The sequence below is a fragment of the Diabrotica virgifera genome, chromosome 3, assembly GCF_917563875.1.
Source record: "Diabrotica virgifera virgifera chromosome 3, PGI_DIABVI_V3a".
NCBI classification, from domain to species: domain Eukaryota; kingdom Metazoa; phylum Arthropoda; class Insecta; order Coleoptera; family Chrysomelidae; genus Diabrotica; species Diabrotica virgifera.
The window spans coordinates 257,883,531-257,911,459 of NC_065445.1; the positions used below are offsets into that span (position 1 = coordinate 257,883,531).

A 27,929-nucleotide genomic window follows, 5' to 3' on the forward strand; every position below is an offset into this window, starting at 1 on the left:
ATGATTTTTTTAAATGGGAATAGGGGTCGTGTGGCACCTCATTTGAAACGGTGTTCAATTCTCTATTCAGTAATATAAATAATAATATCATTATTTATACAGGGTGACCAAAAAAATAATTTTTGAATTAAATTAATTGACGCAAAAAGAAGAATGTATGTAATTTATTTAACTAAAAATACATTGTATTGCTGTCAGTAAATAGAAAAAAATGCTTATTTCACAAATAAACATTTCTTTTCGCTTAAATTAAATCACAAACAGCCTCCCACCTACCACTTGGCAGTTTGAACATTTAATTTAAGCGAAGAGCAATGTTTATTTGCCAAATAAACATTATTTCCTATTTTCTGACAGTGATAGAATGTATTTTGAGTTAAATAAATTGCATACATTCTTCTTTTTTCGTCAATTAATTTAATTCAAAAATTTGTTTTTTGGCCACCCTGTATAAATAATGATATTAATGTTTATATTATTGAATAGAGAATTGAACACCCTTTCAAATGAGGTGCCACACGGCACCTATTCTCATTTAAAAAAATCATCGATTACGTCATCACGCCCAGATGAATGACGTCACTATTATGAAATATATGCCAAAAAATTGTAATTTAAAAATCAAAATCGACCTGTTTCGGGATTTTTCTGCAAAGTTGTCCATTTTAGAGAAAATTAATTTATTCCATAATTTAGCCAAAAAACACAGTATGATTGGTACACCCGGTATAAAATGATATTTACCTGTCTAGCAAAAATATTATTACAACGGTATTCTTAAATAACAAGGCTATAACATACTAAAAGAATCACTCAAATCGGACCACTGGTTTAGGAAATTCGAGACATCAAACATGTCCCATTTTTAAGGTGTTCGGCTAATTCTGCCGGTGTGTGTAATAACCGAATTTTTGACACGTTATAACTTAAGATTTATTTTATTGTAACTACATATAGACGGAGAGCTAGAGGCGAGAAATCATCGTCATAAGTAATATGGAGTTTGGTATGTGAAATGTGTCTATTGTATATTGATAACTATGACCCCTTTCAGGCTGACACCTCAGTGGATACAGGAAGTAGCAATAAGGGATGAAAGGGGAAAGTTGGTGCAGTCATTAAATGTTTTCACCTTCTATTTTGTTAAACCTCCATCGATTTGCATGAAAATTGGTGAGTAGTTAGAGCATATCTCAAGAAACAAAACTGATATGGTGCCAACGTGCGCTTTTACCCTGGGGGTGGATGCCACCCCTTCTCGGGGGTGAAAACTATTTTATTAAAAATAACCCCATTAATCGATAGAGGGACAAATTTTAAGCAAAATTTGTTACTTCTAATTATTAAAATAAATCAATACTTTTTGAGTTATTAAAGATCAAAGATTTGAATTTTTCGTGACATAAATGCATGATGTAAAGCGGTTTTTCGTGAATAATTCAAAAACTGTAAGTTTTATCAAAATATTTATGATTACCAAAATTGAAGATAATAAAAAATAAACTAGATTTATTATTCGAAAAACCTTTGAGAATTAATAAAAAGTGAGTTATAGGTGATGGAATGTATATTTTTTTCGGCTAGTACACAAATCTAAGTATTCAAGCTCAAATAACGGGAAAACGGTGCATTTTATAAAATATATTTACTGAACACTTGTCAAAGTACTCAAGAATACCTATCAAGTGAGCTCCAGATGAAGTTTATAACATCAAAGCTAAGCAAGTGATGATGTAAATAAGAGAACCCTTTCGAGTTTTTAGGAAAAAGGGAAAATTAAAACATACGCTATTTATATATTTATTTTGAAATTTGTTGACAGAATAATTTTTAAAGGAATTTCGGGAATGAAGTTATTATTATAATTTATTATCAAGTTCGTTTTATTACAATTTAAATATAACAAGTTAAAAATACAAGCATTGTTATAACGAAAACTTTGTTTTTTATGTATTTAAATTCCTAATATGGAAAATTGCTATTATGAAAAGTTGTTTAGAATTAAAAATTATGTTTAATGTGCAATTATATCCTACTATTTAAATATTGTGAGCTATAAAGGCACTTTACTGAGCGAATTTCTTGAGCGAAATTCACATTTTTTACACATCGACTAAAATCGATACAATTTTATATAATCTTATGTTTATGATTGCATCTTGGATTTTAGACCGTGCAGATCTTTTTATGAAGAATAATTTTTGTTCGTAAAATTAATAATAAAAGAGTTATAAATGAAAATGATGATTGGTAGGTATCTCTAATTTGAGAAAAAAATTAATTTTCTTTTTATTAGAAGAATGTAGATAATAGTTACATTATTATAATAATTATTAATTATTTAATTATAATAATAAAAACTATTGCATATATTAGAACACAGTTTTTAATTCCAAACAATTTTTCGTAGTAACAATAATTTAAAACAGTGTGAAAAAAAATCTTGAGCGAAATTCATATTTTTAAAAATACCTCCTATAATATAGATAAAATTTGCTATCTGATGATTGAATCGTAGGTTTTAGACGATGCAGAACTTTTTATGAATTATAACGTTATTTCGTAAAATTAAAAATAAAAAAGTGTCCCGTAATATATGTGTCCAACTTAAGTAGACACACTGTATATTATACAATATAATATACATAATACATAAATCATTGGGTAGACAGCACCAAAAATTTGTAACCTGCCATTTAACATTACTTACATTAAAATTAATAAGTAATATTTATTTATTTGATATTTCAATTCTTTTACAGTTTATATAAAGTAATATATTTTTGAAATAATATGTATGTTACTAAAATATTATTTTTATATTATTTCGATATTTAATTGATTTTTTTCTATCGATATAAATTAGTGGCGGTTCTAGCCAGGGGCAGCGGGGCAGCTGCCCCCCCCCTACAGTTTTTACAGTACTTTTGTATTATAATTTTCGTTAAAAAGGCACGTTATCTTGTTTATTCGCCGGTTGTGTTCCCTTGCCCCCCACGTTTTTTGGTCTAGAACCGCCCCTGTATAAACTGAATATGTACAGAAACTGAGGGTGTCCAATAATGGGCACATTTGACATAATATTCAAACACATTTTTGCTATATTTTATATAAATGTCTTAAAACAATTTTAAAAACTTATATAAATAATATAATAATTAAGCTCCAAATTTTTGGAGCCTAAACTTTGAAAAATGTTTGTAGCATAATGTTTAATGGTATCAACTTTTCCGGGAGCTCATTTGATACATATTTCTAAGTACTTTGACAAGTGTTCAGTAAATATATTTTATAAAATGCACCGTTTTCCCGTTATTTGAGCTTGAATACATAGATGTGGGTACTAGCCGAAAAAAAATATATATTACATCACCTATAACTCACTTTTTATTAATTCTCAACGCTGTGTCTAGGTACACGCTAACGTGTACGCAAATAAAAAAGTTAGGTACACGCTTAAACGTCATCAAGTCAGTGACGTCATTATTTAGCGCGTAAATACTATGACTGGGTTTTTTGGTACACGCTAATTTGAGCCGCGTGTATGCTGTGGTATTAATAAGTATCGCGAGTGTCAGAGTGTGGTTAGAATTTGTCTTACACTTTAATATTGATTTGTAAAGAGTTTCCTTATTTTTTACTTGTTTAGTGTTTTTTTTAATTAACTATATGGAGTGTGAACAATTATTTAGTTCTTTTAGGCTCGGTCTTTTCACCTCCGAATAACTATTTATTCGGAAGTTTATTCGGCAGATTACATGTAAATCTGTCAAATAAACCTCCGGATAACTTTTATTCGTAGGTGAAAAGACCGGGCCTTAATGAGTTTAACAACATTCTAAAACAGTATGAAAAAGATAAGAGACAAAAATTCGTGATTAACGGTAGCAGAAGTAATAAGATCAAATATACGGGGCGATTAATTAGTGTGATAAAGCTCAGTAGATCCGCTATAGTAATAGATAGCAATAAAAAGTTAGTATCAAAAATTTTAGCAAACATTGAGCTTCATATTACAAAATTATTAAAATTAGTTAGAATGTTACATCAGGGCGTTCGATAATATACTGGCGGACCAAACTTATGTTTTTTAAATGTAACACCCTGTATTTTATTTTATGTTCGAAATATTCTTAACTTCCATATCACAAAAATATAAAGGTTTATATTATGTTATACAGGGTATTTACAAAGTTATAACAAATTTTCTATGAAAATCGTAACAAGTTCAACTCCCTGTATAAATAAAAATAAACACCAATATAAACTGGTATAATTAACTTACGTATAAAAATTATTTTAGCAGTATTTTGTATATATCATGTTAACTAATATTTATTTTGCTAACCTGAATATATACTTTTATATGCATATTGTTTTATTACAATTAAGTTTGAAACATCTGAATAGTTTTGGTTCCCTTCCCCTTCCCTTAATAAAAATATTTTCTATCAAACAAACACTAAAAATATCAAAATAGCGTGTACCAAAATATAAAGTCACCGCGCACGCTAAATAATGACGTCACTGGCTTGATGAAGTTTAATTCGCGTGTACCTAACTTTTTTATTTGCGTACACGTTAGCGTGTACCTAGACACAGCGAATTCTCAAAGGTTTTTCGAATAAGAAATCTCTTTTATTTTTTATTATCTTCAATTTTGGTAATCATAACTATGTTGATAAAACTTACAGTTTTTCAATTATTTACGAAAAACCGCTTTACATCATGCATTTATTTCACGAAAAATTCAAATCTTTGATCTTTAATAACTCAAAAAGTATTGATTTATTTTAATAATTAGGGGTAATAAATTTTGCTTCAAATTTGTCCCTCTATCGATTAGTGGGGTTATTTTTAATAAAATAGTTTTCACCTCTGAGAAGGGGTGGAATCCACCCCCAGGGTAAAATCTCACGTTGGCACCATATCAGTTTTATTTCTTGAGGTATGCTCTAACTACTCACCAATTTTGATGTAAATCGATGGAGGTTTAACAAACTAGGAGGTGAAAACATTTAATGACTGCACCAACTTTCCCCTTTCATCCCTTATTGCTACTCCCTGTATCCACTGAGGTGTCAGCCTGAAAGGGGTCATAATTATCAAAATACAATAGACACATTTCACATGCCAAACTCCATATTACTTATGACGATGATTTCTCGCCTCTAGCTCTTAGACTATAATTACAAAGTTGTCTTAACGACGCTAATGTATTGGGTGATTTAGTACATTTAAAAGTTATTTACATGCTTTAACATAATTTTTGAATATGTCTTTTTCTATTTCAAAGCTCTTAAAATTATTGGGTAGGCCCGGCCTATCCTGCCTACCCCCAAAAGCCGCCACTGTGCTAAATTTGCAGTTACTCGAGTGTTATGGGGACCTATTGAATTGTGAAGAGTGGGTGCTAAAACCAAAAAAAGTTAAGTTTTCCATAAAGTGTGGAACTCTCCATTTTTTAATTTAATTTTCCATTTCCACCAATCGTTTTTTCCGATTATGATGCCAGATGCCATCTATCCATAATTGGAAAAATGTTGCGAATAAAAGTTGCTTATTTTTACGTCAAGGATCCAAATCTGCAATAAAAATTGGGGTCTCCTATTTAAGATTTTAAAGTAACCTCCCACCCCACCTCCGTGGGGGACCGTGTTTGGTGCCATTCGGTAGATTTTTGAAAAATATTTAATAGGTGTATTTTGCAGTTTTACGATCTAATGTTCATTTCGCGAAATATCGCAGGGTTCGTATTTAAAATTTTTAACTTACCTCCTCCCCTCTCCGTGGGGATGTCACGAGCCCCCACGGAGGTGAGGTGGGGGATTTAATTTAAAATCCTAAATAGGAGCCCCCAATTTTTATTGCAAATTTGGATTCTTTACGTAAAAATAAGCAACTTTTATTCGACACATTTTTTCTAATTATGGATAGATAGCACTATAATCGGAGAACAATGATTGTTTCAAATGGAAAATTAAATTAAAAAATGAAAAGTCCCCCACTTTATGGAAAACTTAACTTAACCTTTTTCTGATTTTAGCACATACTCTTCACAATCCAATAGGTTCCCATAACGCTCAAGTAACTGCAAATTTAGTATACTTTCCTCCCCTCCTATGAGGATTTATTTATGAAAAACGTGGATAGTTGTTAACGCACATAACTTTTTTATTATCTCACATAAGTAAATGAATCAAAAAGGAAAATGTTAAGAAAGCCTAAATCTACAATCGAGTATTAATTTTAATATTTTACATGTGCTAGAATAACCACAGGGTGTTCCAAACTTTAAGAAAAAAACACAGTATGATTGGTACACCCGGTATAAAATGATATTTACCTGTCTAGCAAAAATATTATTACAACGGTATTCTTAAATAACAAGGCTATAACATACTAAAAGAATCACTCAAATCGGACCAGTGGTTTAGGAAATTCGAGACATCAAACATGTCCCATTTTTAAGGTGTTCGGCTAATTCTACCGGTGTGTGTAATAACAACCGAATTTTTGACACGTTATAACTTAAGATTTATTTTATTGTAACTACTACCTTTACTTATTGCGTTACTTACCCATTTATTTATTTGCAGGCAAATGTGGACAGCGTAAGAACAAACCATGGCGAAAGGCATTTTGAGTCTCCATTATTCCAGAAAGCAAATCAACAACGTTACCTACCTACTAACAAATTGGCAGAAAGTTCAAAAGGCTAAATCATACACAGAACATGCTGGTAAACGGTATTTTTCTACTGGGAAACCGTCAAATAAGGAAGCGTCGGAGGTTAAGGGAATTCCATACAACAAGTTAAGCATCGGAGTACCAAAAGAGGTGTGGAAGAATGAGAAAAGGTAAGAGAATTCACTTAAATAGAGAATTTGTCTGGGGGTACGTGAATTGGAAGGTATAGTTAGTATTCGAATTATATTTTAATAGATAGGTATAACAAGAGATGAATTTTGAAGATTAGTAAAACCTAAGTTGAGTAAGCAGAAAAGGAAATTTCGATTTATTCGTGTAATTTATATTTTAAGAACTATTTTCGAGTTCAAAAAAGAAACGACAAATAGTATCAAGTATTTTTAATTAAAATTGTGGTTTATTCCTATTAAAGGTATCAGCTATGTCATTGTAGATTTATTATCAACTGTAGATTTGTGAATTAAACATGGCACACATGCACAAAAACCAAATAAACCTGCACACTTCCACATCTACACAATGCTTCGGCAAATCCCAAGAAAGCTGTACCATAACTGGTTCATCACACTGTATGATTCTTGCTCCGACTTGACAAAGGCAAGTGCGACCTTGTCGAAACGTCAAAACAATGGTGTTTCCCAAAACCAAAATTATTCAACGCGGAGTCAAACACGGAAAACTACAGATACTTAGTTCACACCATCTAGCAAATGCTTGTTCTCATTGTTTGCTATTAGTGCAGTCACTGAAGGTTTTCACCTCCGATTTCGTTGAACCTCCATCGATTTTCATGAAAATTGGTAATCAGTTAGAGGATACCTCAAGCAACAAAGGTGACATGATGCCACCCCTTTTCTGGGGTGAAAATTATTTTATTAAAAATAATACCATAAATCGATAGAGGGACAAATTCTAAGCAAAATTTGTTATATTATGTTATTAACATAAATCAATAGTTTTTGAGTTAATAAAGATCAAATATTTTATTTTTTCGTAAAAAAATGCATGTTTTAAAGCTGTTTTTCACGTATAACTCAAAAACTATTAGCTTTTAAAAAAAGTTATTCTTACCAAAATTGAATACAATAAAAAACTGAATACACTCTTTGCTCAAAGTACTAAACTAATGTTAATTCAAAGTCGGTTATGGGTAATTGAATGTATACTTTTTTCGATGAGTACTCAAATGTAAGTATTCAAGCTTAAATAACGGGAAAACGATGCAATTTATAAAATATACATGCTAAACACTTATCGAAGTACTTCAGAATACCTAACAAATGAGCTTCAGAAGAAGTTAATAGCATCAAAATTAAGCAAGATATGATGAAACTAAGAGAAACCTTTCGAATTTTTTAGGAAAAAGTAAAAAATAAAACATACTCCATTTCCACAAAAATTAAAATTTATAATAATCCTTAAAAAAATTTCTTTGTATTAGCATAAGCACAGAATAAATAACCACACAGAAGCGAATCTGACTGTCGTTTCCATTGATTTTGTTGAGACCGAAATATTTGACCTTGTGCACCAGTTACAGAATAGAACTTGATGTTCTAAGGAATAGGCCATTCCAAATTAGGTAATATTTTTGACAAGTAGTTATTAATTAAATATGAAATATAAAATTTAACTATAAAATATAAAATAAAACATATATAAATATAAAATTTAACTATAAACAACTGTCACGTCAGTCGCAAAAGTGAGGTTGCACCAGTTACGTTGACACATGAGCATGAAAATTATGTTACCGTTTTCGGCAGGAGTTTCGCTTCTGTATGGTTATTTATTCTGTGGTTATTCTATGGTTATTTATAGGGCTTTTCATTCACAGTCATTTGTTTCGAGCTTCTGTCATGTGTCACATAATATTAATATATCTACGACATACGTTATTGGTATATACAATAATACAAACCAAAGACGTATGACGTAGATATATTAATATTATGTGACACATGACAGAAGCTCGAAACAAATGACAATCGATGAAAAGCCCTATTCTGTGGCATAAGTAATGATTTTAACAATTTTCACCGGTTTAGAATGCATATTTTTGAAAAAAACATAATTTAAAAAATCAGATCTTTTAAGATTATCGTCATTTTCATTTTCTTTTGATAATAACTATAATAAAAAATTATGAAAAAAAATTTTTAAGAAACGCTTTTCTTTAGTTACGAGTGACTAAAATTAAAAATACATATTATAAAAAAAATCAACTAAAAAGCAAAAAATAAAAAAAATTGAAAAAATCTAACACATTCGTCAAAAAAACCGCGTCTTCATCGAATAAACGGTTTTCGCCCCACGCTTTTCTTTAACGAATGTGTTAGATTTTTTCAATTTTTTTATTTTGTACTTTTTAGTTGTTTTTTTATAATATTTTTAATTTTAGTCACTCGTAACTAAAGAAAAGCGTTTCTTAAAAAAATTTTTTTCATATTTTTTTATTTTTTACTTTTTAGTCTTACACTTTTCAAACATTAAAATATATCGTCATGTTTCTTAAAATATGTATAAAACATATGATGTACTAACATGGAAAGTAGTCGGAATCGGCAAAAAATTTGAAACTTTATTGTTTATTTATGAAGCATAACGTAACCAACGTAACGTAAAAAGTGAAATTATGTTTAGTTCATATCATTATGGTCCAAGAGCTGTGAGACATTTTTGAGTAGGTATTTTAGGCAACCTGAAAATTTTTCAGGTGACTCTTCCATGATAGCCTAATACAAAAATGCTGGTCTGGCTGGAGGGTAGCGGTTATTTTCCCCAAAAATCCCCCCCAAAGTTAAAAAAAAGGGTAAAAATTGTTATTACAAAAAATGTCAGTGACGTGACTTTAAAGTAAATTTAAATATTCAAATATAAAGAAAATAAACAAGCCAGGCGATTTGAGGGCGATTTTAACTGTGCAAGATACTTGCACGGGCGTCCCAGGATTATTTTCAGGGGATGCATCTGAACTTCAGAAGATTTCATCTGAATCTGTACATACTATTAACGAATATAAAATATACAACTATACATACATAGTTATGTATATGTATATTTCTTCCGGACGGGGAGGTGCAATTGTTATTTTGACAGGGTATTTTTTAATATTAAAAATAAATATTCTAAAAAGACAGATTTTTTTGGTGAAATTTTCCAACTGCCATGTCATCAAACAAATTACGCGTGCATATAAATGAAAAGCGCTATAGGTAAGCAGCACTGTGAGAAAGGGCGTATACCGATAGCTGTTTGCGTCCTCTGTTCTAGCGAAGCGAGTACGTTTGCTCGAGAAAAATCACGTGACCTGGCGATACCCATGTTGTTGTGCCTCGAAACGTTATAGTGATTATTATATATTATAGTTTTTTAAGTAACTTTTTCTTAATTAAAGGAAAATAATACGTACTATACAATAGATTTTGCAAATATGATAGAAAAAGACAAATTTATTATTATAAATATATAGGTAGAAAAGAATAAAACTATAAGCTAAATAAATTCGGTGTCCGAATCTTGTACTTCTTCTTCAAACTCCTCATCAGAGCTTAAATATTCATTCTCTTCTTCTTCCTCAGACTGGTCAGTCGAAGCCTGCACAATCACGGGCGCATCTGAAGAAAGACTTGCCATTGTTGAGATGTGGTGTTATCGAATAATGTAAACAATATCATGGACACAACACGTAGCAAACACGGAAACATTAAGAAAGATGAAAAAGGAAAAAGAAATACTCAACACTATGAAGGAAAAAATGAGCTACTTTGGTCATATACTAAGAAATAAAAAACCTGATGTGATTGGTTTTATAAGGAAAGGTATTAAGTATTGGTTATATAAGTAAGAATACGTAGCAACTCAATTAATTAATCACTAATTAATTTTTAATTAACTCTAAATACATATTACAACTATTTATAGATCAGGTAGAAGAGGAATCTGAGTCTCGAGGGGAGTCTGACGAAGAAAAAGAGAATGAATATTTAAGCTCAGATGAGGAGTTTGAAGAAGAAGTACAAGATTCGGACACAGAATTAATTTAGTTTATAGTTTTATACTTTTTTACCTATATATTTATAATAATAAATTTGTCTTTTTCTATCATATTTGCAAAATCTATTGTATAGTCCGTATTATTTTCCTTCAATTAAAAAAAAGTTACTTACAACAACATAGGTATCGCCAGGTCACGTGATTTTTCTCGAGCGAACGGACTGGCTCAGTTACAACAGAGGACGCAAACAGCTATCGGTATACGCTCTTTCTCACACTGGTGCTTACCTATAGCGCTTTTCATTTATAATGCACGCGTAATTTGTTTGATCACATGGCAGTTGGAAAATTTCACCAAATAAACCTGTCTTTTTTAGAATATTTATTTTTAATATTAAAAAATACCCTGTCCAAATAACAATTGCACCTCCCTGTCCGGAAGGAATGTACATAGCTATGTATGTATAGTTGTATATTTTATATTCGTTAATCATCATCCAGCCTCAAAAGTCCACTGCTGAACATAGGCCTCCTCCCCTCGTTTCCAACCCCATCTATCCTGCGCCGCCCTCATCCAGTTTTTATTTACCTTTCTTAAGTCGTCAGTCCATCTTGTAGGCGGTCGACCGACGCTTCTCTTGTCTTCTCTTGGCCTCCATTCCAATAACCTCTTCGTCCATCGCCCATCTGTCATTCTGGCTACGTGTCCTGCCCATCTCCACTTCAACCTGGCTATCCTCTCGATGACGTCAGTCACCTTTGTTCTTCTCCTGATTTCTTCGTTTCTGATTTTGTCTCGCAGAGTTATTCCTAACATTGACCGCTCCATTCTTCTCTGCGTGACTCTTACTTTGGTAGCCGAGGCTTTAGTTAAGGTAAGTGTTTCTGATCCGTACGTCAAGACTGGGAGGACGCACTGATCGAATACCTTTCTCTTTAGACATGTGGGTAACTCGTCATAACTAACATATTCGTTAATAGTATGTACAGATTCAGATGAAATCTTCTAAAGTTCAGATGCATCCCCTGAAAATAATCCTGGGACGCCCGTGCAAGTATCTTACACAGCTAAAATCGCCCTCAAATCGCCTGGCCTGTTTATTTTTTTATATTTGAATATTTAAATTTACTTTAAAGTCACGTCAATGATATTTTTTGTAATAACAATTTTTACCCTTTTTTAAACTTTGGGGGGGATTTTTGGGGAAAATAACCGCTACCCTCCAGCCAGACCGGCATTTTTGTATTAGGCTATCATGGAAAAGTCACCTGAAAAATTTTCAGGTTGCCTAAAATACCTACTCAAAAATGTCTCACAGCTCTTATACTATTAGCTACAGCACGTAAAAGTTTCAAGTTTTTACATTGTAAAAAACAAGAGAATTTAAGCATTTTCGATTAAAATCGTTTTTTTTTATTTAAACAAATAATAAACATAAAATTTTTTTTATGGATTATTCGTGTATTGTTCCCGCGAATGCATATGTCTGCAAATTTTCATTCATTTTCATTGGAGAAAAGGCACTCAAATTAACGTCTAAAGATTTGACGCAAACTATTGAACTAAATAAAAGCGTTTAAAAAAATACTCAATATACGTAAAAAATTGTAAATACCCAAATTTTAGTTTTTTATATATCAAATATTATACTTGTTTTACCATTTCTGTAGGGTGAAAAATAACCGAGATAGAAACGTTTAAAGCTTAATTTTTGCTGCGAGAACCATGTAACCGTGGCCATTTATTCTTTCATTTTTAAAAAAGTAAGGTGTCCAAAAGATTAATTTCAAAGCGTTTTAATAGCCTTTGCAATTTTAGCTTTCAAACCGTTTTTAGGTGAACCTGATATCTAAAAATTAACGAAGTTATTAAAAAAAACGATAACATTTTTTGGAAAATTTTTTAAAAGATAAAGCTTGAAAAATTTTTGGAGCATAAATTTTAATGCTATTAACTTGTTCGGTATCACATTTGACAGATATTTCTAAGTACTTTCACAAATGTTTAATAATAGCCAGGGAGGTAGTGTCAAATTTGACCGGAGCATTTTAGCATGGCTGGTTTCTTATTATTTAGGTAGGTGTTCCAAAGCTTATTAACAAATGATGTGTCAGCTGGCCCAAAACCGGGGATTTTAGACAAGAAAAGCTAAAATATGAAAGTTGATGGACCAACGCTACAGCTTAAATGTCAAATATTTATATACGTTACTCAGAACATTCAATGGACTTGCTTACTTGGCTCCTACGTTTCACTCAGGAGATCGGGGTTCAAATCCTGGCGCGGAAAATTCTTTTTGTTTTTTAAATTGACATTTTATTTTGAAAAATATTTATTTTTATAATACCACGTTTTTATTATTTATACGAGACAATATAAAAAAATCTGTATGTCTTTTATAGAATCGCAAACTATGCATTTTTGGTCATAATCTTATGATTGATCTTAATAAGCAAATTTGTTGTACATGAACCCCTGAAGGTTCCTGAGTTGGTAAGACCAACAATCTAAGTGAAAAGGGAGATATTATTTGTTATTTTTTTGGACAAACTGTTTTTTCTTAATTTTATATGTTGTAGAACCGAAAGATACAACCCTAAATTTTCACTTTTTTATGACCAACCCCCATGTTTTAATAGCAATCTAAATATTTCCCTATTCTCTATAATATATAAAAATGAATGTTTGTCTGTACCTATGTCCCTTATAGAATCGTAAACTATGCATTTGGTAGAAAAAAGTATGGGTACGCAATATTTTTTAGTATTTTTTGGCTTTCTGGTAATTTTAGGTATTAAACATTCAAACATTATTTAGTTTTAAGGCGGTACGAAGTTTGCCGGGTCAGCTAGTTAATAATAAAAAAGTATTAACTCTTTTAACTCTATTAATTATTAAGTATATATTATTAAGTATTAACTCCTTCCTGGGTTCATGTAAGTACAAAAACTTTGCTTGAGGTCATCATAATATGATTAAATGCATAGTTTACGATTCTATAAGGGACATACAGACAAAAATTCATTTTTATAATATAGAGAACAGGGAAATAATTAGATTGCTATTAAAAAAATGGGGGTTGGTGATAGAAAAGTGAAAAATTAGGGTTGTATGTATCTTTTGGTTTTACATCACATAAAATTATGCAAAAAACAGTTTGTCTAAAAAGATAAAAAAATGTCGGGAGTGGGGTGGGGAGGCTAACCCCCTTTTTCACTTAGATTGGTCGTACTAACTCAAGAAGCTTCAGGGGTTCATGTACAACAATTTTGCTTATTAAGGTCAATCATAATATTTATGATCAAATGTATATATGCTATTTCATAAGTTCTATGCATAATTCTATAAAAGACATACAGATTTTTTTTATATTGTCTCGTATAAATAATAAAAACGTGGTATTATAAAAATAAATATTTTTCAAAATAAAATGTCAATTTAAAAAACAAAAAGAATTTTCCGCGCCAGGATTTGAACCCCGATCTTCTGAGTGAAAGGTAGGTGCCAAGTAAGCAAGTCCATTAAATGTTCTGAGTAACGTATATAAATATTTGACATTTAAGCTGTAGCGTTGGTCCATTAACTTTCATATTTTAGCTTTTCTTGCCTAAAATCCCCGGTTTTGGGCCAGCTGACACATCATTTGTTAATAAGCTTTGGAACACCTACCTAAATAATAAGAAACGAGCCATGCTAAAATGCTCCGGTCAAATTTGACACTACCTCCCTGGCTATAAGTTTATGCTATAAAATGCATCATTTTCCCCTTTCCCGTAATTTAAGCTTGAATACTTGATTTGGGTACTCGCCGAAAAAAATATACATTTAATTAATTACCTATAGGTAACTCACTTTTAGTTAACATTAAAAGGTTTTTCTAGAAGAAATTTATTAATTTTTTTATTAGCTTCAATTTTAGTAATAATAACTTTTTTGTAAAAACTTATAGTTTTTGAGTTATCTATGAAAAATCGGTAAAAACATGCATTTTTCTTAAGAAAAATTAAAATTTTTGATCTTTAATAACTCAAAAAGTTTTGATTTATTTTAATAACTTTATGTAAAAAAATTTTGCTTAGAATTTGTCCCCCTATCTAATTATGGGGTTATTTTTAATAAAATAATTTTCACCCCGAGAAGAAAAGCGCAAGTTGGCACCATGTCACCTTTGTTTTTTGAGATATCCTCTTAATCACTTACCAATTTTCATGCAAATCGATGGAGGTTGAACGAAATCGGAGGTAATAGCTCATATCCACATTCAGTGACTCCACTATATCAAGAAAAATCATTGTTTTGACGACGTTTCGGTAGGATCATCATCAATCAGCCCTGATTTGTCCATTGTTGAACATAGGCCTCCTCCAGATATTTACATCTTTGTCTGTTCTGCCCCTCTGCTATCCAATTGGTCACAATTCTTTTGAGTTCGTCAGTCCATCGCGTTGGGATCTTCCTCGGCTTCGCTTGTCTGCCCGTGGTTTCCATTCAAGCAATTTTTTTGTCCATCTGCCGTCGTTTCATTCTTGCAACATGTCCCGCCCGTCTACATTTTTGCATTGTAATACGTTTGATAATATTTTCGACTCCAGTTCACTGACGAACTTCCTCGTTTCTTATTATTGGTTATCATTTTTGTTTTTCCATCATTTATCTTTAAACCGACTCTCTGTGTTACTTGCTGTGGTTGTTGTAACATAACTCTAGCTTCTCCTAAGTCGTCTGTTATGAGAACATTGTCATCGGCATATCGGAGGTGATTTAATATCTTTCCATCGATGCTAATACCCTTTGATTCCCACTCTAGTCGTTTAAATGCGTACTCCATGACTGTTATAAATAGTTTTTGGCGACAAGGTATCTCCCTGTCGCACCCTTCTGCCAATTTTTATCTTCTTAGTCATGCAATGAAGGTTAACAGTTGTTGTCACATTTTCTTATATATTTCGAATAATATTCGCATACCTGTGATCTATTGTGCATTCTGATAGTGCTTTTAAGATAGAGACTGTTTCCACTGTATCAAATTATTTGTGCTTTGAGTATTCGGCAAGTTAGCACTTGGCACTGTTAACTCAGGTAGTAACGCTTCTGTCTATTGCTTGAAGTAAACTGGCTCTCCCGCTCAAAGCCGATACTTAAAACAAAGAATAAATACTCTCCTAGAAGAAGCTTTTATATGGAACATATGGTCACGTTTATAAGCAGTCTTGTTGACGAGGGATGTTGCGGCCTCGGCGCGGGCGGTGATAAGATCGCGCAAGTTACGTAGTCGTTGTCAGGTCTATGCACCTACTCAGTAAGAACACAAAATCCTATGCTAAAACGTTACAGGGCAGTACCTTCTATTTACTGTCTATATTCTTTGTTTAAACAGTCGATCTTGGCGCGCTTTACTTGACTGATCCTTGGCAGCGCTTCTTATGATTGGCCCTGTACGTTTATAGCTAGATTGGGTCCTACTCGTCGGCCTTGTTGCCTCATTTATTTTTATAGTCTTCTTCAACACTTCTTTCTCTTTGTTACTGGAAGCGTTTAAGCATAATCTCTTTGGTTTATATTGTGGCTTGTGGTAGTATAACCTTACCCCGATCAATCTGATAAATGGTCGCTGTTACATAAAAGATCGCTGGTTAAAGCTGTTTTGTTTTCGGGCCTTCGTTTGCAATCTTTAGCACGTAATTACTATCTCTAGCTCAGGGGAGTATTGTGTACTATGTGTGTCGAGTAAATGTCTTGTTACTTAGTAAAGTCAACTTTTAATTTTTTTATTTGTAATACACTTTCATGTTTTAGAGTGTCAATTACACCGGCTGTGGCACACACGTTAACCAAGAAAGGATTTACTGTGAATATTGAAGAAGATGCTGGAGTATTGTCCAAATTTAGAAATAAGGATTATGAACATGCTGGTGCTAAGATCGTCGACAACCAAAATGTTTTCGCAACTGGTAAGGAACTACTTTAAAAAATCAGTGAGAAATATTTTTTTAATTGTTGTACTAGTGGTATTTTGAAAGTTTAAACTGCTTTATATCCAAAATGAACAAGCTATCAGTTTATTTTATTAACGTGGTATAGAATATTTACTGTTATGTTATTATGTTCTAATTCACATCTATTTTTTCATTTTAGATATTATTTTAAAAGTAAGACAACCCTTAGATCCAGAAGTTATTAAATTTAGGGAAAACTCAACACTCATTTCGTTTCTGTACCCAGGGTTGAATAAAGATCTGGTAAATAGTTTAGCCGAAAGAAAGATTAACGCATTTGGTAAGTATATTTCTCTTTACACTTAAAATATTACACATTTATTGAAATGAATACTTCTCTATAGAGGTGATTTGTTCAATTTTTTCAAAAAATATAGTGCGGCACATTTTTTTATACTAAAACTAAATGTAGATTCCGAATTTTCTGTTCATGATTGGCTTCGGGTGGTTTAAAATATTTTTATGGTGTAATTTTTTATGGTTCATTACATTTGCTTCAATGTACATTGCACTTAATTTTTTAGCTATGGATTGCATACCTCGAATAACAAGAGCCCAAGTGTTTGATGCTTTGAGTTCTATGGCAAATATATCCGGATACAGAGCAGTAGTGGAGGCAGCAAATCATTTTCCACGATTCTTGTCAGGTAAATAAAAGTTTCAGCTCTATAGGGAACTTGCACATTTTTTTTACATAATAATGTTCAGTTTTGTTTAAAAATGAGATTTCCAAAATTTCACGCTTCAAAAACTCATAATAACTTAAAGTACAAATTTAAAATCTTCTGTGATTTCAAATAGTTCAAAAGACCCGTGACGTCACATAGTTGAACTTTATGGTTATATTTTATATTTATGGTTATATTTAGGAATATTCTTCTTCTTACTCTTTAGTTTATTGGTCTCCACCTACTTGGGTATCTGGCCAGCTCATCGTCGCGGAATAAGTGAAAATATTTATAATCTAATGACATTTATCGTATGGCATTGTAATAATATACATATACCAGTTTGTTGAGATTGGACTTTGATACAGTTTTTGAAGGATATGAAAGAAGGTTTACTATGGAAAATAAAAGAAAACACTATAAGTGTTGTTTAGTGTCATTTTGTAAAAGTACAAGTTTTCTATGAATTTAAAATAGTTCAAACGATCAAACGTAATTTCTACTGACGTTTATAATGTCTAAATTAAAATTATATACGATTTTGTTTACTTTGTTGGTGCAGAATGTAAACACACAAACATATGACGTCACGACGCGTTTTGGGCCGCTGGTATAATTTGAATTTTTAATCGTCTTTAGGGGCCAAACGAAAGACAAAAAAAACTTTTTTATCTTTAATACATATTTTAAATTATGTTCTGTTGTGATTTATAACATTTTTTTCGAATTTAAAATTTTATGCAAGTTCCCTATTCACTAAGCGACCTATACCTACCCTAGTCCGTTCTTATTATGTCTAAGGTTTCCGCACAACAATAATAGGAAAACCATTGGTAGTTAATAACCTAATTTTACTTTTTTAATAATTTGTAGGTCAAATAACTGCAGCGGGAAAAGTCCCTCCAGCAAAAGTTTTGGTAATAGGTGGTGGAGTAGCAGGTTTAGCTGCCATAGGACAAGCTAAAAGTATGGGGGCTATTGTAAGAGCCTTCGACACTAGAGCAGCTGTGAAGGAACAGGTTGAGTCTTTGGGAGCGGAGTTTTTGACAGTCAGCATTGAGGTATTTTACAACAAATAGTTAAGATGGCACCATGTCTAATTGTTGTTCAATTATTTCAGGAAGAAGGAGGTACTGCGGGTGGTTATAGTAAAGAAATGTCTAAAGAATTTATTGATGCAGAACATGCACTGTTTGCAAAACAGTGTAAGGATGTCGATATTATCATTTCCACTGCGTTGATACCTGGAAGGAAGGCACCCATTTTGGTGCTAAAAGTAAGTGAAACAGTAAATTAGTAACATTGCCTCTTAAGTGGATAATATCTTCTTCTTCTTTATGGGGTTACATAGGTCTTGCGGGTAAATAAAGGTGACTTTAAAAAAAAATTATATCTCGCAAATTAAAAATTATTTTTATTTATAATTGGAACATGTAAAAGTATAGTACTTAAGATACTCTCAAAAAAATGTTCAGCCAAAAATATTCATTTTTGTAGAGTTGACTGCAATTTTTCGACAACAGCCCTTTTTTTGCGGTGGGCAGCATAACTAACTCCAGTCTCATCTGAAATCAAAGAATCAAAAAGTTTCTTGTAGTTTATACCTCTGGCTTGTGAATGAACGAAGGAATTAAAAAATGAAATTTGAAGATTTTCCATAAGTTAAACACATTTTCGACCCCAATTTTTCTCATTTTTTCAAAAATTACCATTTTTAAAGTAGTTTTTTTTTATAAAACAAAAACAATTTCACTTAATAAAGATTTCTTCTTTCATTCACTAGCCAGAGGTATAAACTACAAGAAACTTTTTGATTTTTTCATTTCAGATGAGACTGGACTTAGTTATGCTGCCCACCGCAAAAAAGGGCTGTTGTCGAAAAATTGCATTCAACTCTACAAAAATGAATATTTTAGGCTGAAAATTTTTTTGAGAGTATGTACCTTAAGTACTATACTTTTACATGTTCCAATTATAAATAAAAATAATTTTTAGTTTTCGAGATATAATTTTTTTTAAAGTCACTTTTTTTACCCGTAAGACCTATGTAACCCCTTAAGTGTCACCTCTGCGACGGAGGTCAGCAATCATCATGGCTATTCGGATTTTAGAGACGGCTGCTCTGAAAAGTTCATTTGATGTACAGGGTTATTCACTATATATTTTGACCCCCCTGTAAATTGCTTTATTTACAGAATTAGAAAAAAATGTAAAATACAAAAGTTATTCGATTTTCAAATTATGATTTTCTGACATATATATCATACTAGTGACGTCATCCATCTGGGCGTGATGACGTAAGCGACCATTTTTTAATGAGAATGGGGGTCGGGTGCTGCCTCATTTGAAAGGTTATTCAATTTTCTATTCAGTAATATAAATATTAAGATATTTATTTATACAGGGGGTCCAAAAAAATTTTTTAAATTAAATTAGTTGACAGAAAAAGAAGAATGTGTTTAATTTATTTAATTCAAAATATATTTTTTCGCTGTTAGAAAACAGAAGTAAAAGTTTGTTGCACAAATAAACATTGCTTTTTTCTTAAATTCAATGTTTAAACTACCAAGAGGCAGATCGGTGACAGCTTGAACATTGAATTCTTTAAGTGAAAAGTAATGTTTATTTGTTCAATAAACATTTATTTCTGTTTTTTGACAGCAGCAGAATGTAGGTATTTTAAATTAAATAAATTACATACATTCTTCTATTTGTGTCAATTTATTTAATTAAATTTTTTTTGGACACCCTGTATAAATAATCATGTTAATGTTTATATTACTGAATAGGGAATTGAATAACCTTTCAAATCAGCTAGCACACGACCCCTATTCTCATTTTTTAAAAATAGTCGATTACGTCATCACGCCCAGATGATGTCAAAAAATCATAATTTAAAAATCGAATAACTTTTGTGTTTTACGTTTTTTTCTAATTCTGTAAATAAAGCAGTTTACAGGGGGGTCAAAATATAGTGAATAGCCCTGTACATCCGTACCATTCTCTCAGGTTGGGCAGTCACGATATTCTGCGTCTCCTTATGCTTCTTTTCCCTTGAATCTTTCCCTGCATAATCAATTTCCCTGGATAATATATAGAGACGTATTGTTTGTGTTTGGATCATTCTTCAAATCGCAATAGGTCTGCTGGTGCTGCATCATCATTTCCTCTATCTTAAAGTACGAGGGTCGTTTTTTTTTCAACCTCCGTTTGTCCATAAAAAATTCCCGTGAAGCGTTTCGCCATTGCGGTGCGCAGTGGGCGACAGCGCATCTCCCCCGCTACACTCTACATTAATCCCGACTTCCAGGCATCAGTCTGTACTGTGCTACACACGAAACAACATGACCGCGACAATTAGTTCTCCCGCCAAGTGTGAATTACGCACTGTCATTCGCTTTCATTTGACACATCAAGGATGTGTCAAGTGTGTGTGTCAAATGAAACTTGTGGAAATTCCATTGCCAACGATGTTAAAGTGAAGCGACGGTTGTTTCTCACCGCTTCATCAACACGTTGAACAAGCTCATCAGTAACGACAGAATTGCGACCTTGACCCCCTTCGTCATGCACATCATTTCGTCCTTTTTTGAATTTTCGGCACCATTCACGCACAACTCCATCACTCATAAACCCTTCTCCGTACACTTGACACATCCTTCGATGAATTGCAGCTGCACTATTGCCTTCTGCCTGCAAAAAGCGAATGACAGCGCGTAATTCACACTTGGCGGGAGAACTAATTGTCGCGGCCATGTTGTTTTGTGTGTAGCACAGTACAGACTGATGCCTGGAAGTCGGGATTAATGTAGAGTGTAGCGGGGGAGATGCGCTGTCGCCCACTGCGCACCGCAATGGCGAAACGCTTCACGGGAATTTTTTATGGACAAACGGAGGTTGAAAAAAAAACGACCCTCGTATTTCAACAGCCAGGCTGACTGCAGTCTCAAAAAAGGTTCAAGAACAAAGACTGCAATGGTTTAGCTAAGACGGACGAAGAAAAGAGAAAGTATGTGGTCGAAGGATAAGAAGTTAATGGAAAAAAGGTAAAGAAAAACCGAGAAGAAGATGGAAGGACTATATTAACTTAAAAAGGACAGTAAATACGATTACATGAATAAAGCAACTATTTGACGTTTTTACTAATTTACTACTCTACTTGATAGCTCAGGAAGCCGGCGCGCGGCGTGAGTGGTATGTTTAGTTTGAGCCAAAAATTTTTCCAGCTCTTTACATTTGGTTTTTCTTTTGGTACAGAAGAGTGTGCCACACATAAAACCATTGTTTTACCCTCAAATAGTTGTAGGTCGACACTTTTGTTGGGTACTATATATTATAGTATGATTTTCATACTAATTTGGAATTTGTTTTAGTTAATAAGTTAATAAGCTATGAAGTTAATAAATATTTATTTTAGGAACACATTGAATCGATGAAGCCAGGTAGCGTAGTAGTGGATCTAGCAGCTGAAGCAGGGGGTAATTTTGAAACGACCAAACCAGGAGAAATATACACGTACAAAGATGTCGTCCATGTTGGTTTAACAGACTTTCCTAGTATGCTTCCAACTCAAAGCTCGACGCTTTATGCCAACAATATCTCCAAATTTCTGCTATCGATGGGTAGGTAAATGACAAAGCTATGACATCTGTATAGAATTCTGAAACTTTGTGTTTTAGGCGAAAAAGATCACTTCAATATAAATCTGGAAGACGAAGTTATACGTGGAAGCATAATTTTAGACAAGGGAAAGCTCATGTGGCCGCCACCACCACCTCCCCAAACACAACCGACACCTGCTACAGCCCCGAAACAAGAACTGGAAACTTTGAAGGCAGTACCTAAGGCAATTTCTCCTTTCAAAGCTGACTTAAATAAATCACTGGCTCTCACAACAGGTACGTTAATGGATATACTGTGTTTAAATCGGAAACTTATGCATCAAGCTGCGGACTTAGTGAATAAACCTTATTGAAGAACATTGAATACGGCTCTGATTTTAGATCCGGCTCGATGGACCATGTTGGGAGCTTTTAATCAGACCCCACGCGTGTGAAATTATTAAATACTCTCAAGTTCTATTGCCAGGTTGCCGGCAAATATATAGATATTATTGAGAACTTAGAATATTTGTATACTTCTTAGAAGTTCCATACGTAGTAAAAGGGGTGTCATATACACACCAAGTCAGTTAGTTCCTAAATAAGTGGTATTTAGTAAAAAAAGTAAACAGTGAATTCAAGCTTTGCCATTGTATTGGTTCGTTTAATCAATTGTATTCATTTGACATATATCCACATTGGTGGCACTGAGATAAAAGGGGACTCCATACTAGGATGCGAGGTGCCTTTAAACTGGGATGAATTAGTCTGAAAGTAGTCTATATACCTTAGGATGCACTAGGATGAAAGTGTTCTACATTCTAGGATAAACTGGGACCATGGCTAAATGAGGAAATTCAAAAATAATATATGCGAAGAAATAAACAGTACAGAAACAAAAGGCACAAAACAGATCTTACCCTAAAAAGGGGCCTAGAACACACGTAGAATTGTTGATTATATCTTAATAGCAATAAGGAAAATAAAAATAATTAAAAAGGTAGGCTGTTTTTATACACACAAAAAATTGCCTGAATTGCCACATTAGGCTTGACATATTTTACAACTAGCACAGTGTATTACTTTTTGCTTATTTGTCTTATATGAAGTTGATCGCTTAATACAGTTCTTTTTTGAGCTTTTTTGAAAGGAAACCGTTATATTCTTATCATATTCCCATAAATAGAAACATTTATTAGATTTTTGTAAATCTGTTAATATTTATAATTCTATAACAATTGATATGTTTTAGGTATTGGCACGATCTTAGGTCTGGGAATGATTTCTCCTAAGCCTGAATTTACAGCTATGTTATCAGTACTCGGGCTCTCGGGCATAGTTGGCTACCACACAGTGTGGGGTGTTACCCCAGCGTTGCACTCGCCTTTAATGTCCGTGACGAACGCCATTTCCGGAATCACAGCTGTAGGAGGATTACTTCTGATGAATGGAGGATATTATCCTACAAATTCGGTCGAGGTACGTACAAATACTCGAAAATATGTTTCGGTATGTAAATTTTGCTTGTTTGAATTATAGAAAATCGATTTTTAGTTTTGCCTACGTTTGAATTTTTTTAATTTCACTGCATATAATATAGCAAAATTTACTAGGACTATGTATGTACACATTGTCATTTTTAAACATATTTAATTATTCAATTACGGACAAAAAACCTTAAAAAGCAACTCAGCAAAAAATATAAAAAGTTGAAAACTGCAAGCAATGTATAAGTAAGTGCGACTTGCCCGCCAACTGCAAACAATTTATCCAAGTTTATGGCCCTCCTGACCACCTCATTAACTTTAGGTATTCGCTGTGAACTTCGCTGGTATCGCTACGTAGCGGATTACTAGTGCAATTTCGGTTGGAAAGCTAATGAGAAAAGTATTGCGAATAATAGTAAATAATTGTTTTAAACTCATTCTTCAATTCTTACCGTGTAATATTTACAATGCAAAGAAGTAATTAGATTGTAATCGATGATTAATATCAGTAAGTCCAGAATTTATTATTGATTATGATTATTTTTTTTTAAGATTTCGCTTATCATTTTGACGTTATATTGACTGCGAATATTAGTTTCCTTCTTTTCTGCTTAAAACAGTTTCACACTTATCGTGTATATGGCACTAGATTAATTATATCTTAAAATATTAAAAAACAAAATTTTAGTATTTGAAACGTATTTAAGGTAAAAATATATGCCACAGGTTTGGCCAACTAATAATTTTTCCTATATATTTATGTTTTTAATGTAAATATTTTAAATTTATTCACTTTCACATGTATGTCAAATTTCCATCCGAAGTTCACTGACTTGCCACTACTGGCGCTCACGAACTTTTAAGTATCCCCTCTACCTACGAGCTCACAGCGGATAGGGAACCCTAAAACTATTTGAAAGGTAATTGAAATTGAAAATTAGAAATTATAAAATATAGGGTGTTTCATTTAAAACTAATGACTTACTGTGGTTTAAAAAGTTTGTCTCTATTTGCCAAAATTTATGAAAAAAGTTAACTCAAAAAATATAAATTTTTGATCTATACTACCTGATATAAATTTTGTCTAGAATCTTACACGCAGACTCTAAAAATTCAATAATATACAAGGTGTTTCATTTAAAATATCAAAGTTGCTGTTAACTTCCGGTATACCTGGAAGTCCCATGTCTGTCAAAATATTTTCTTTAAATTCGTCATAACTTTTAATCTCCATAAACCAATTTTCTTAAAAATCGTGCGATTTTGTTGTTTCCGATATATAGATTATAAGCTCTTCGTAAAACACCCTTTATACTTTTCTAAATTTTTTTTTGAACATGTCTATGAACATGTATTTTCTTTTTTTTAGACTTTGGCAGCAACAGCAGCTTTTGTGTCGTTCATCAACGTATTCGGAGGATTTTTAGTCACTAAGCGAATGTTAGACATGTTTAAAAGGTAAATTATTTCGTTTCCCTTATTTTCGATTATAATTAAATTCAAATTTGATACTGCAGAGTTTAACTCGAAAACAGCGCATCGCTAAATGGTAAGTATGCTGTCAAGTTATCGTAGTACTGTCACACATTGAAAGAAAATCTTTCTAGATAGTACAGTCACTGAAGGTTTTCACTTCCGATTTCCATCGATTTTCATGAAAATTGGTGAGTAGTTATAGGATACCTCAAGAAACAAAAGTGACATGGTGTAAACTTGCCCTTTAACCTTTCTTGGGGGTAAATACCCCCGAGGCGCCACCCCCAGAAGGAGTGGCATCCACCCCAGAGTAAAAGCGCAAGTTGGCACCATGTCACTTTTATTTCTTGAGGTATCCTCTAACCAACACTCACTAACTCACCAATTTTCATGCAAGTCGATGGAGGTTCACCGAAATCGGGGGTAATAGTTGATTTTTACGTTCATGAACTGTAGTAAGATTTTTGTGTGTGATTGTAACTTTGTTGTATTACTTAAAGGACTCATTAGTTCACGTTTTCAGGCCGGGAGATCCGAAGGAATATAACTCGTTGTACGCCATCCCCGCAGTTGGTTTCTTGGGTGCCTATGGCTGGGCCTCCATGAATGGATTAGCGGAGATTCATCAAGCTGCTTATCTAGCAGCTTCGCTTTGTTGTGTTGGAGCTTTAGCTGGTCTAAGCTCGCAGGCAACTTCAAGATTAGGAAATAATTTAGGAATAGTAAGTATTCACTTTTTTACTATATTTCTTCTTCCTATAGTGTAGGAAACAGAGTTGAACCTCGCAAAAATGAACACAAGTCCGGTTTTATTTTTTTTCTGGTATATCAAGGAGTGTTTATTGCGAGACTAACTTTTTCTTAAAAAATTTCGTCCCTTTAAAGGGGGTAATTTGTGGTTTTTGCAAAACGTAGCCCTTCCTGTACGTTTTGCAAAAAAATTACTTAATAGTAAAGAGGACTATATTTCCTACTAATTATTTCCCCACAGCATATGTCTATCACCCACCGTTTAGCGGGGGTGGCGCCCCTAAGTTGACAAATTTTAAAAAAAGTTGTTTTTAAAAAAAATATTTTTCACTACCTGTAATGAAAATTAAGAAGAGACCCTGCGGCAATTAATCACAAATAAGTGGCTGATTTTTTGGAATAGGTTTCATTTAAGGGCGATTGCAATTTTTTTAATTACAGGGTGTTACATTTTAAAAAAACCCCTTTTTATACCATCTGAACCGCCTATGCTAGAGTAAAAAAAGTTTCAGCGATTATCTATGTACTAGTGTTATTTACAAATTTGTATAATGCACCCCCATATTTCCCCGGAACCTCCCAAAAAAAAAGGAGAATTAATAAAAAAATAATCAAAAATTTATTTTGGGCCACCACTGTGGCTTTAGGGTGCAAAGAAAATAAAATATGCATAGATTATAATGTGTAGCAGACAGTGTGTTCTTTTATTTTCCCTAAGTACGTTATCCATAAAATAATTAGGTGACAAAAAAAACTGGAGCCCGCCAAAGCATTTCTGAGGTTTACGGCGCCACTGTGCCGTAACGGTTGCTTATACGAAAAAAATGCATAGGACCTTATTTGTAGAGAAAATAGTGGTCTTTAATTCTGTATAAGTTTTGTTTAAAAAAAAATGCACAGGTAATGAGAAAATCGTCAAAACATGCTCTCCAAGGGATAGGGGGTAGTTTCTGCAGTTTATTTTCAAGAATAGGGGTAGTTTCCGCATTGATGTTGCAATAATCATAAATATTTATGAAAAACCTTATTGATGCAGCGTATGTCCATATGGGTCAAAAAGCAAAAAAAAAATTTTTTTCAACCCCCCTTTATTTATTTTTTTTTTGGCTACAGGGGTTGCATTAAGAAATCGATTTTGGTGTCCATGTATGGGTAATAAGAACTTGCACAAAATGATATATGAAGCCATGATGTATAATATATATATATTTATTTTTCATTTGATTATTTGATTTTTTTATTTTATTTTTTTATTATTCATTTATTTATTTGATTTTTCCACATTCTCTATTTCATCTGTTTGATTTTATATATATATATATATATATATATATATATATATATATATATATATATATATATATATATATATATATATAATGATATATAATAAAGGCCATGGTGTGAGAAGGATTCCAAGAAAATCACCTTCTTTATTAATTCTTCTTTTTTTGGGTTCGTTCCGGAAAAAAATGGGGGTGCATTATAGAAATTTGTAAATAATACCAGTACATGGATAATCGCTGAAAGTTTTTTTACTCCAGCATAGGCGGTTCAGATGGTATAAAAAGGGGTTTTTTAAAATGTAACACCCTGTAATTAAAAAATGGACAATTGCCCTTAAATGAAACCTATACCAAAAATCAGCCACTTATTTGTGATTAATCTCCCTAGGGTTTCTTCTTAATTTTCATTATAGTTAGGGAGAAATAATTTTACAGAAAAAAAAAATAAAACCGGACTTATGTCCATTTTGCGACTTTCGACCTCATATATATCCTATTCCATGTTTCATATGTTTCCTATACTACTAGTCAGTTGTCCGATTCGGACATAGTACCACCTTAAATTTAACTTGAATTTTCAGTGATTTCTGTTCAACTGTTTCCATATTTCTCTATCCCTTGCAGCTCGAAAGCAAAGATTTTGTGAAGCTCCGATCTTTTTTTTAATGTGGTACACATACCTTGTTGGTCATCTTCCTCAGGCTCTCGCTCCTTGTATCATCCCCTGCAATGTCAGCTTCTTCTGACCATCTCTACGCACCACGTGACCAAAGTAGCGGTGATTTTTTCGGTCACAATGTTTCGATTTCGAAGTCTGTTAAGAATAGACTCGGTGGTTCTTCTTGCGGTCCAGGTTATTCGCAACATTCTTCGCCAGCAAAACTTTTCAAACGCGTCTATAGTGCTTGTATCAACTTCTTTCAAAGAACAGCATTCAGATCCATATAGACAAATGGA

The 27,929-nt window shown here is 32.7% G+C and overlaps 1 protein-coding gene across 2 annotated transcripts in view; it reads left to right on the plus strand.

The window, feature by feature from the left end:
• The window catches only part of LOC114329662 (NAD(P) transhydrogenase, mitochondrial), a 95,600-nt gene that overhangs the window by 47,147 nt on the left and 20,524 nt on the right, over positions 1-27,929 (plus strand). For both annotated transcript variants that reach the window (XM_050647346.1, XM_050647347.1), the window contains exons 2-12: positions 6,600-6,860; positions 16,505-16,659; positions 16,844-16,984; positions 17,229-17,351; positions 18,246-18,433; positions 18,493-18,648; positions 21,790-21,994; positions 22,052-22,270; positions 23,226-23,452; positions 24,830-24,918; positions 25,460-25,658. In XM_050647346.1, the coding sequence (XP_050503303.1) occupies positions 6,628-6,860; positions 16,505-16,659; positions 16,844-16,984; positions 17,229-17,351; positions 18,246-18,433; positions 18,493-18,648; positions 21,790-21,994; positions 22,052-22,270; positions 23,226-23,452; positions 24,830-24,918; positions 25,460-25,658 (1,935 nt within the window). In that variant the 5' untranslated portion in view covers positions 6,600-6,627. The remainder of the gene's footprint in view (positions 1-6,599; positions 6,861-16,504; positions 16,660-16,843; positions 16,985-17,228; positions 17,352-18,245; positions 18,434-18,492; positions 18,649-21,789; positions 21,995-22,051; positions 22,271-23,225; positions 23,453-24,829; positions 24,919-25,459; positions 25,659-27,929) is intronic.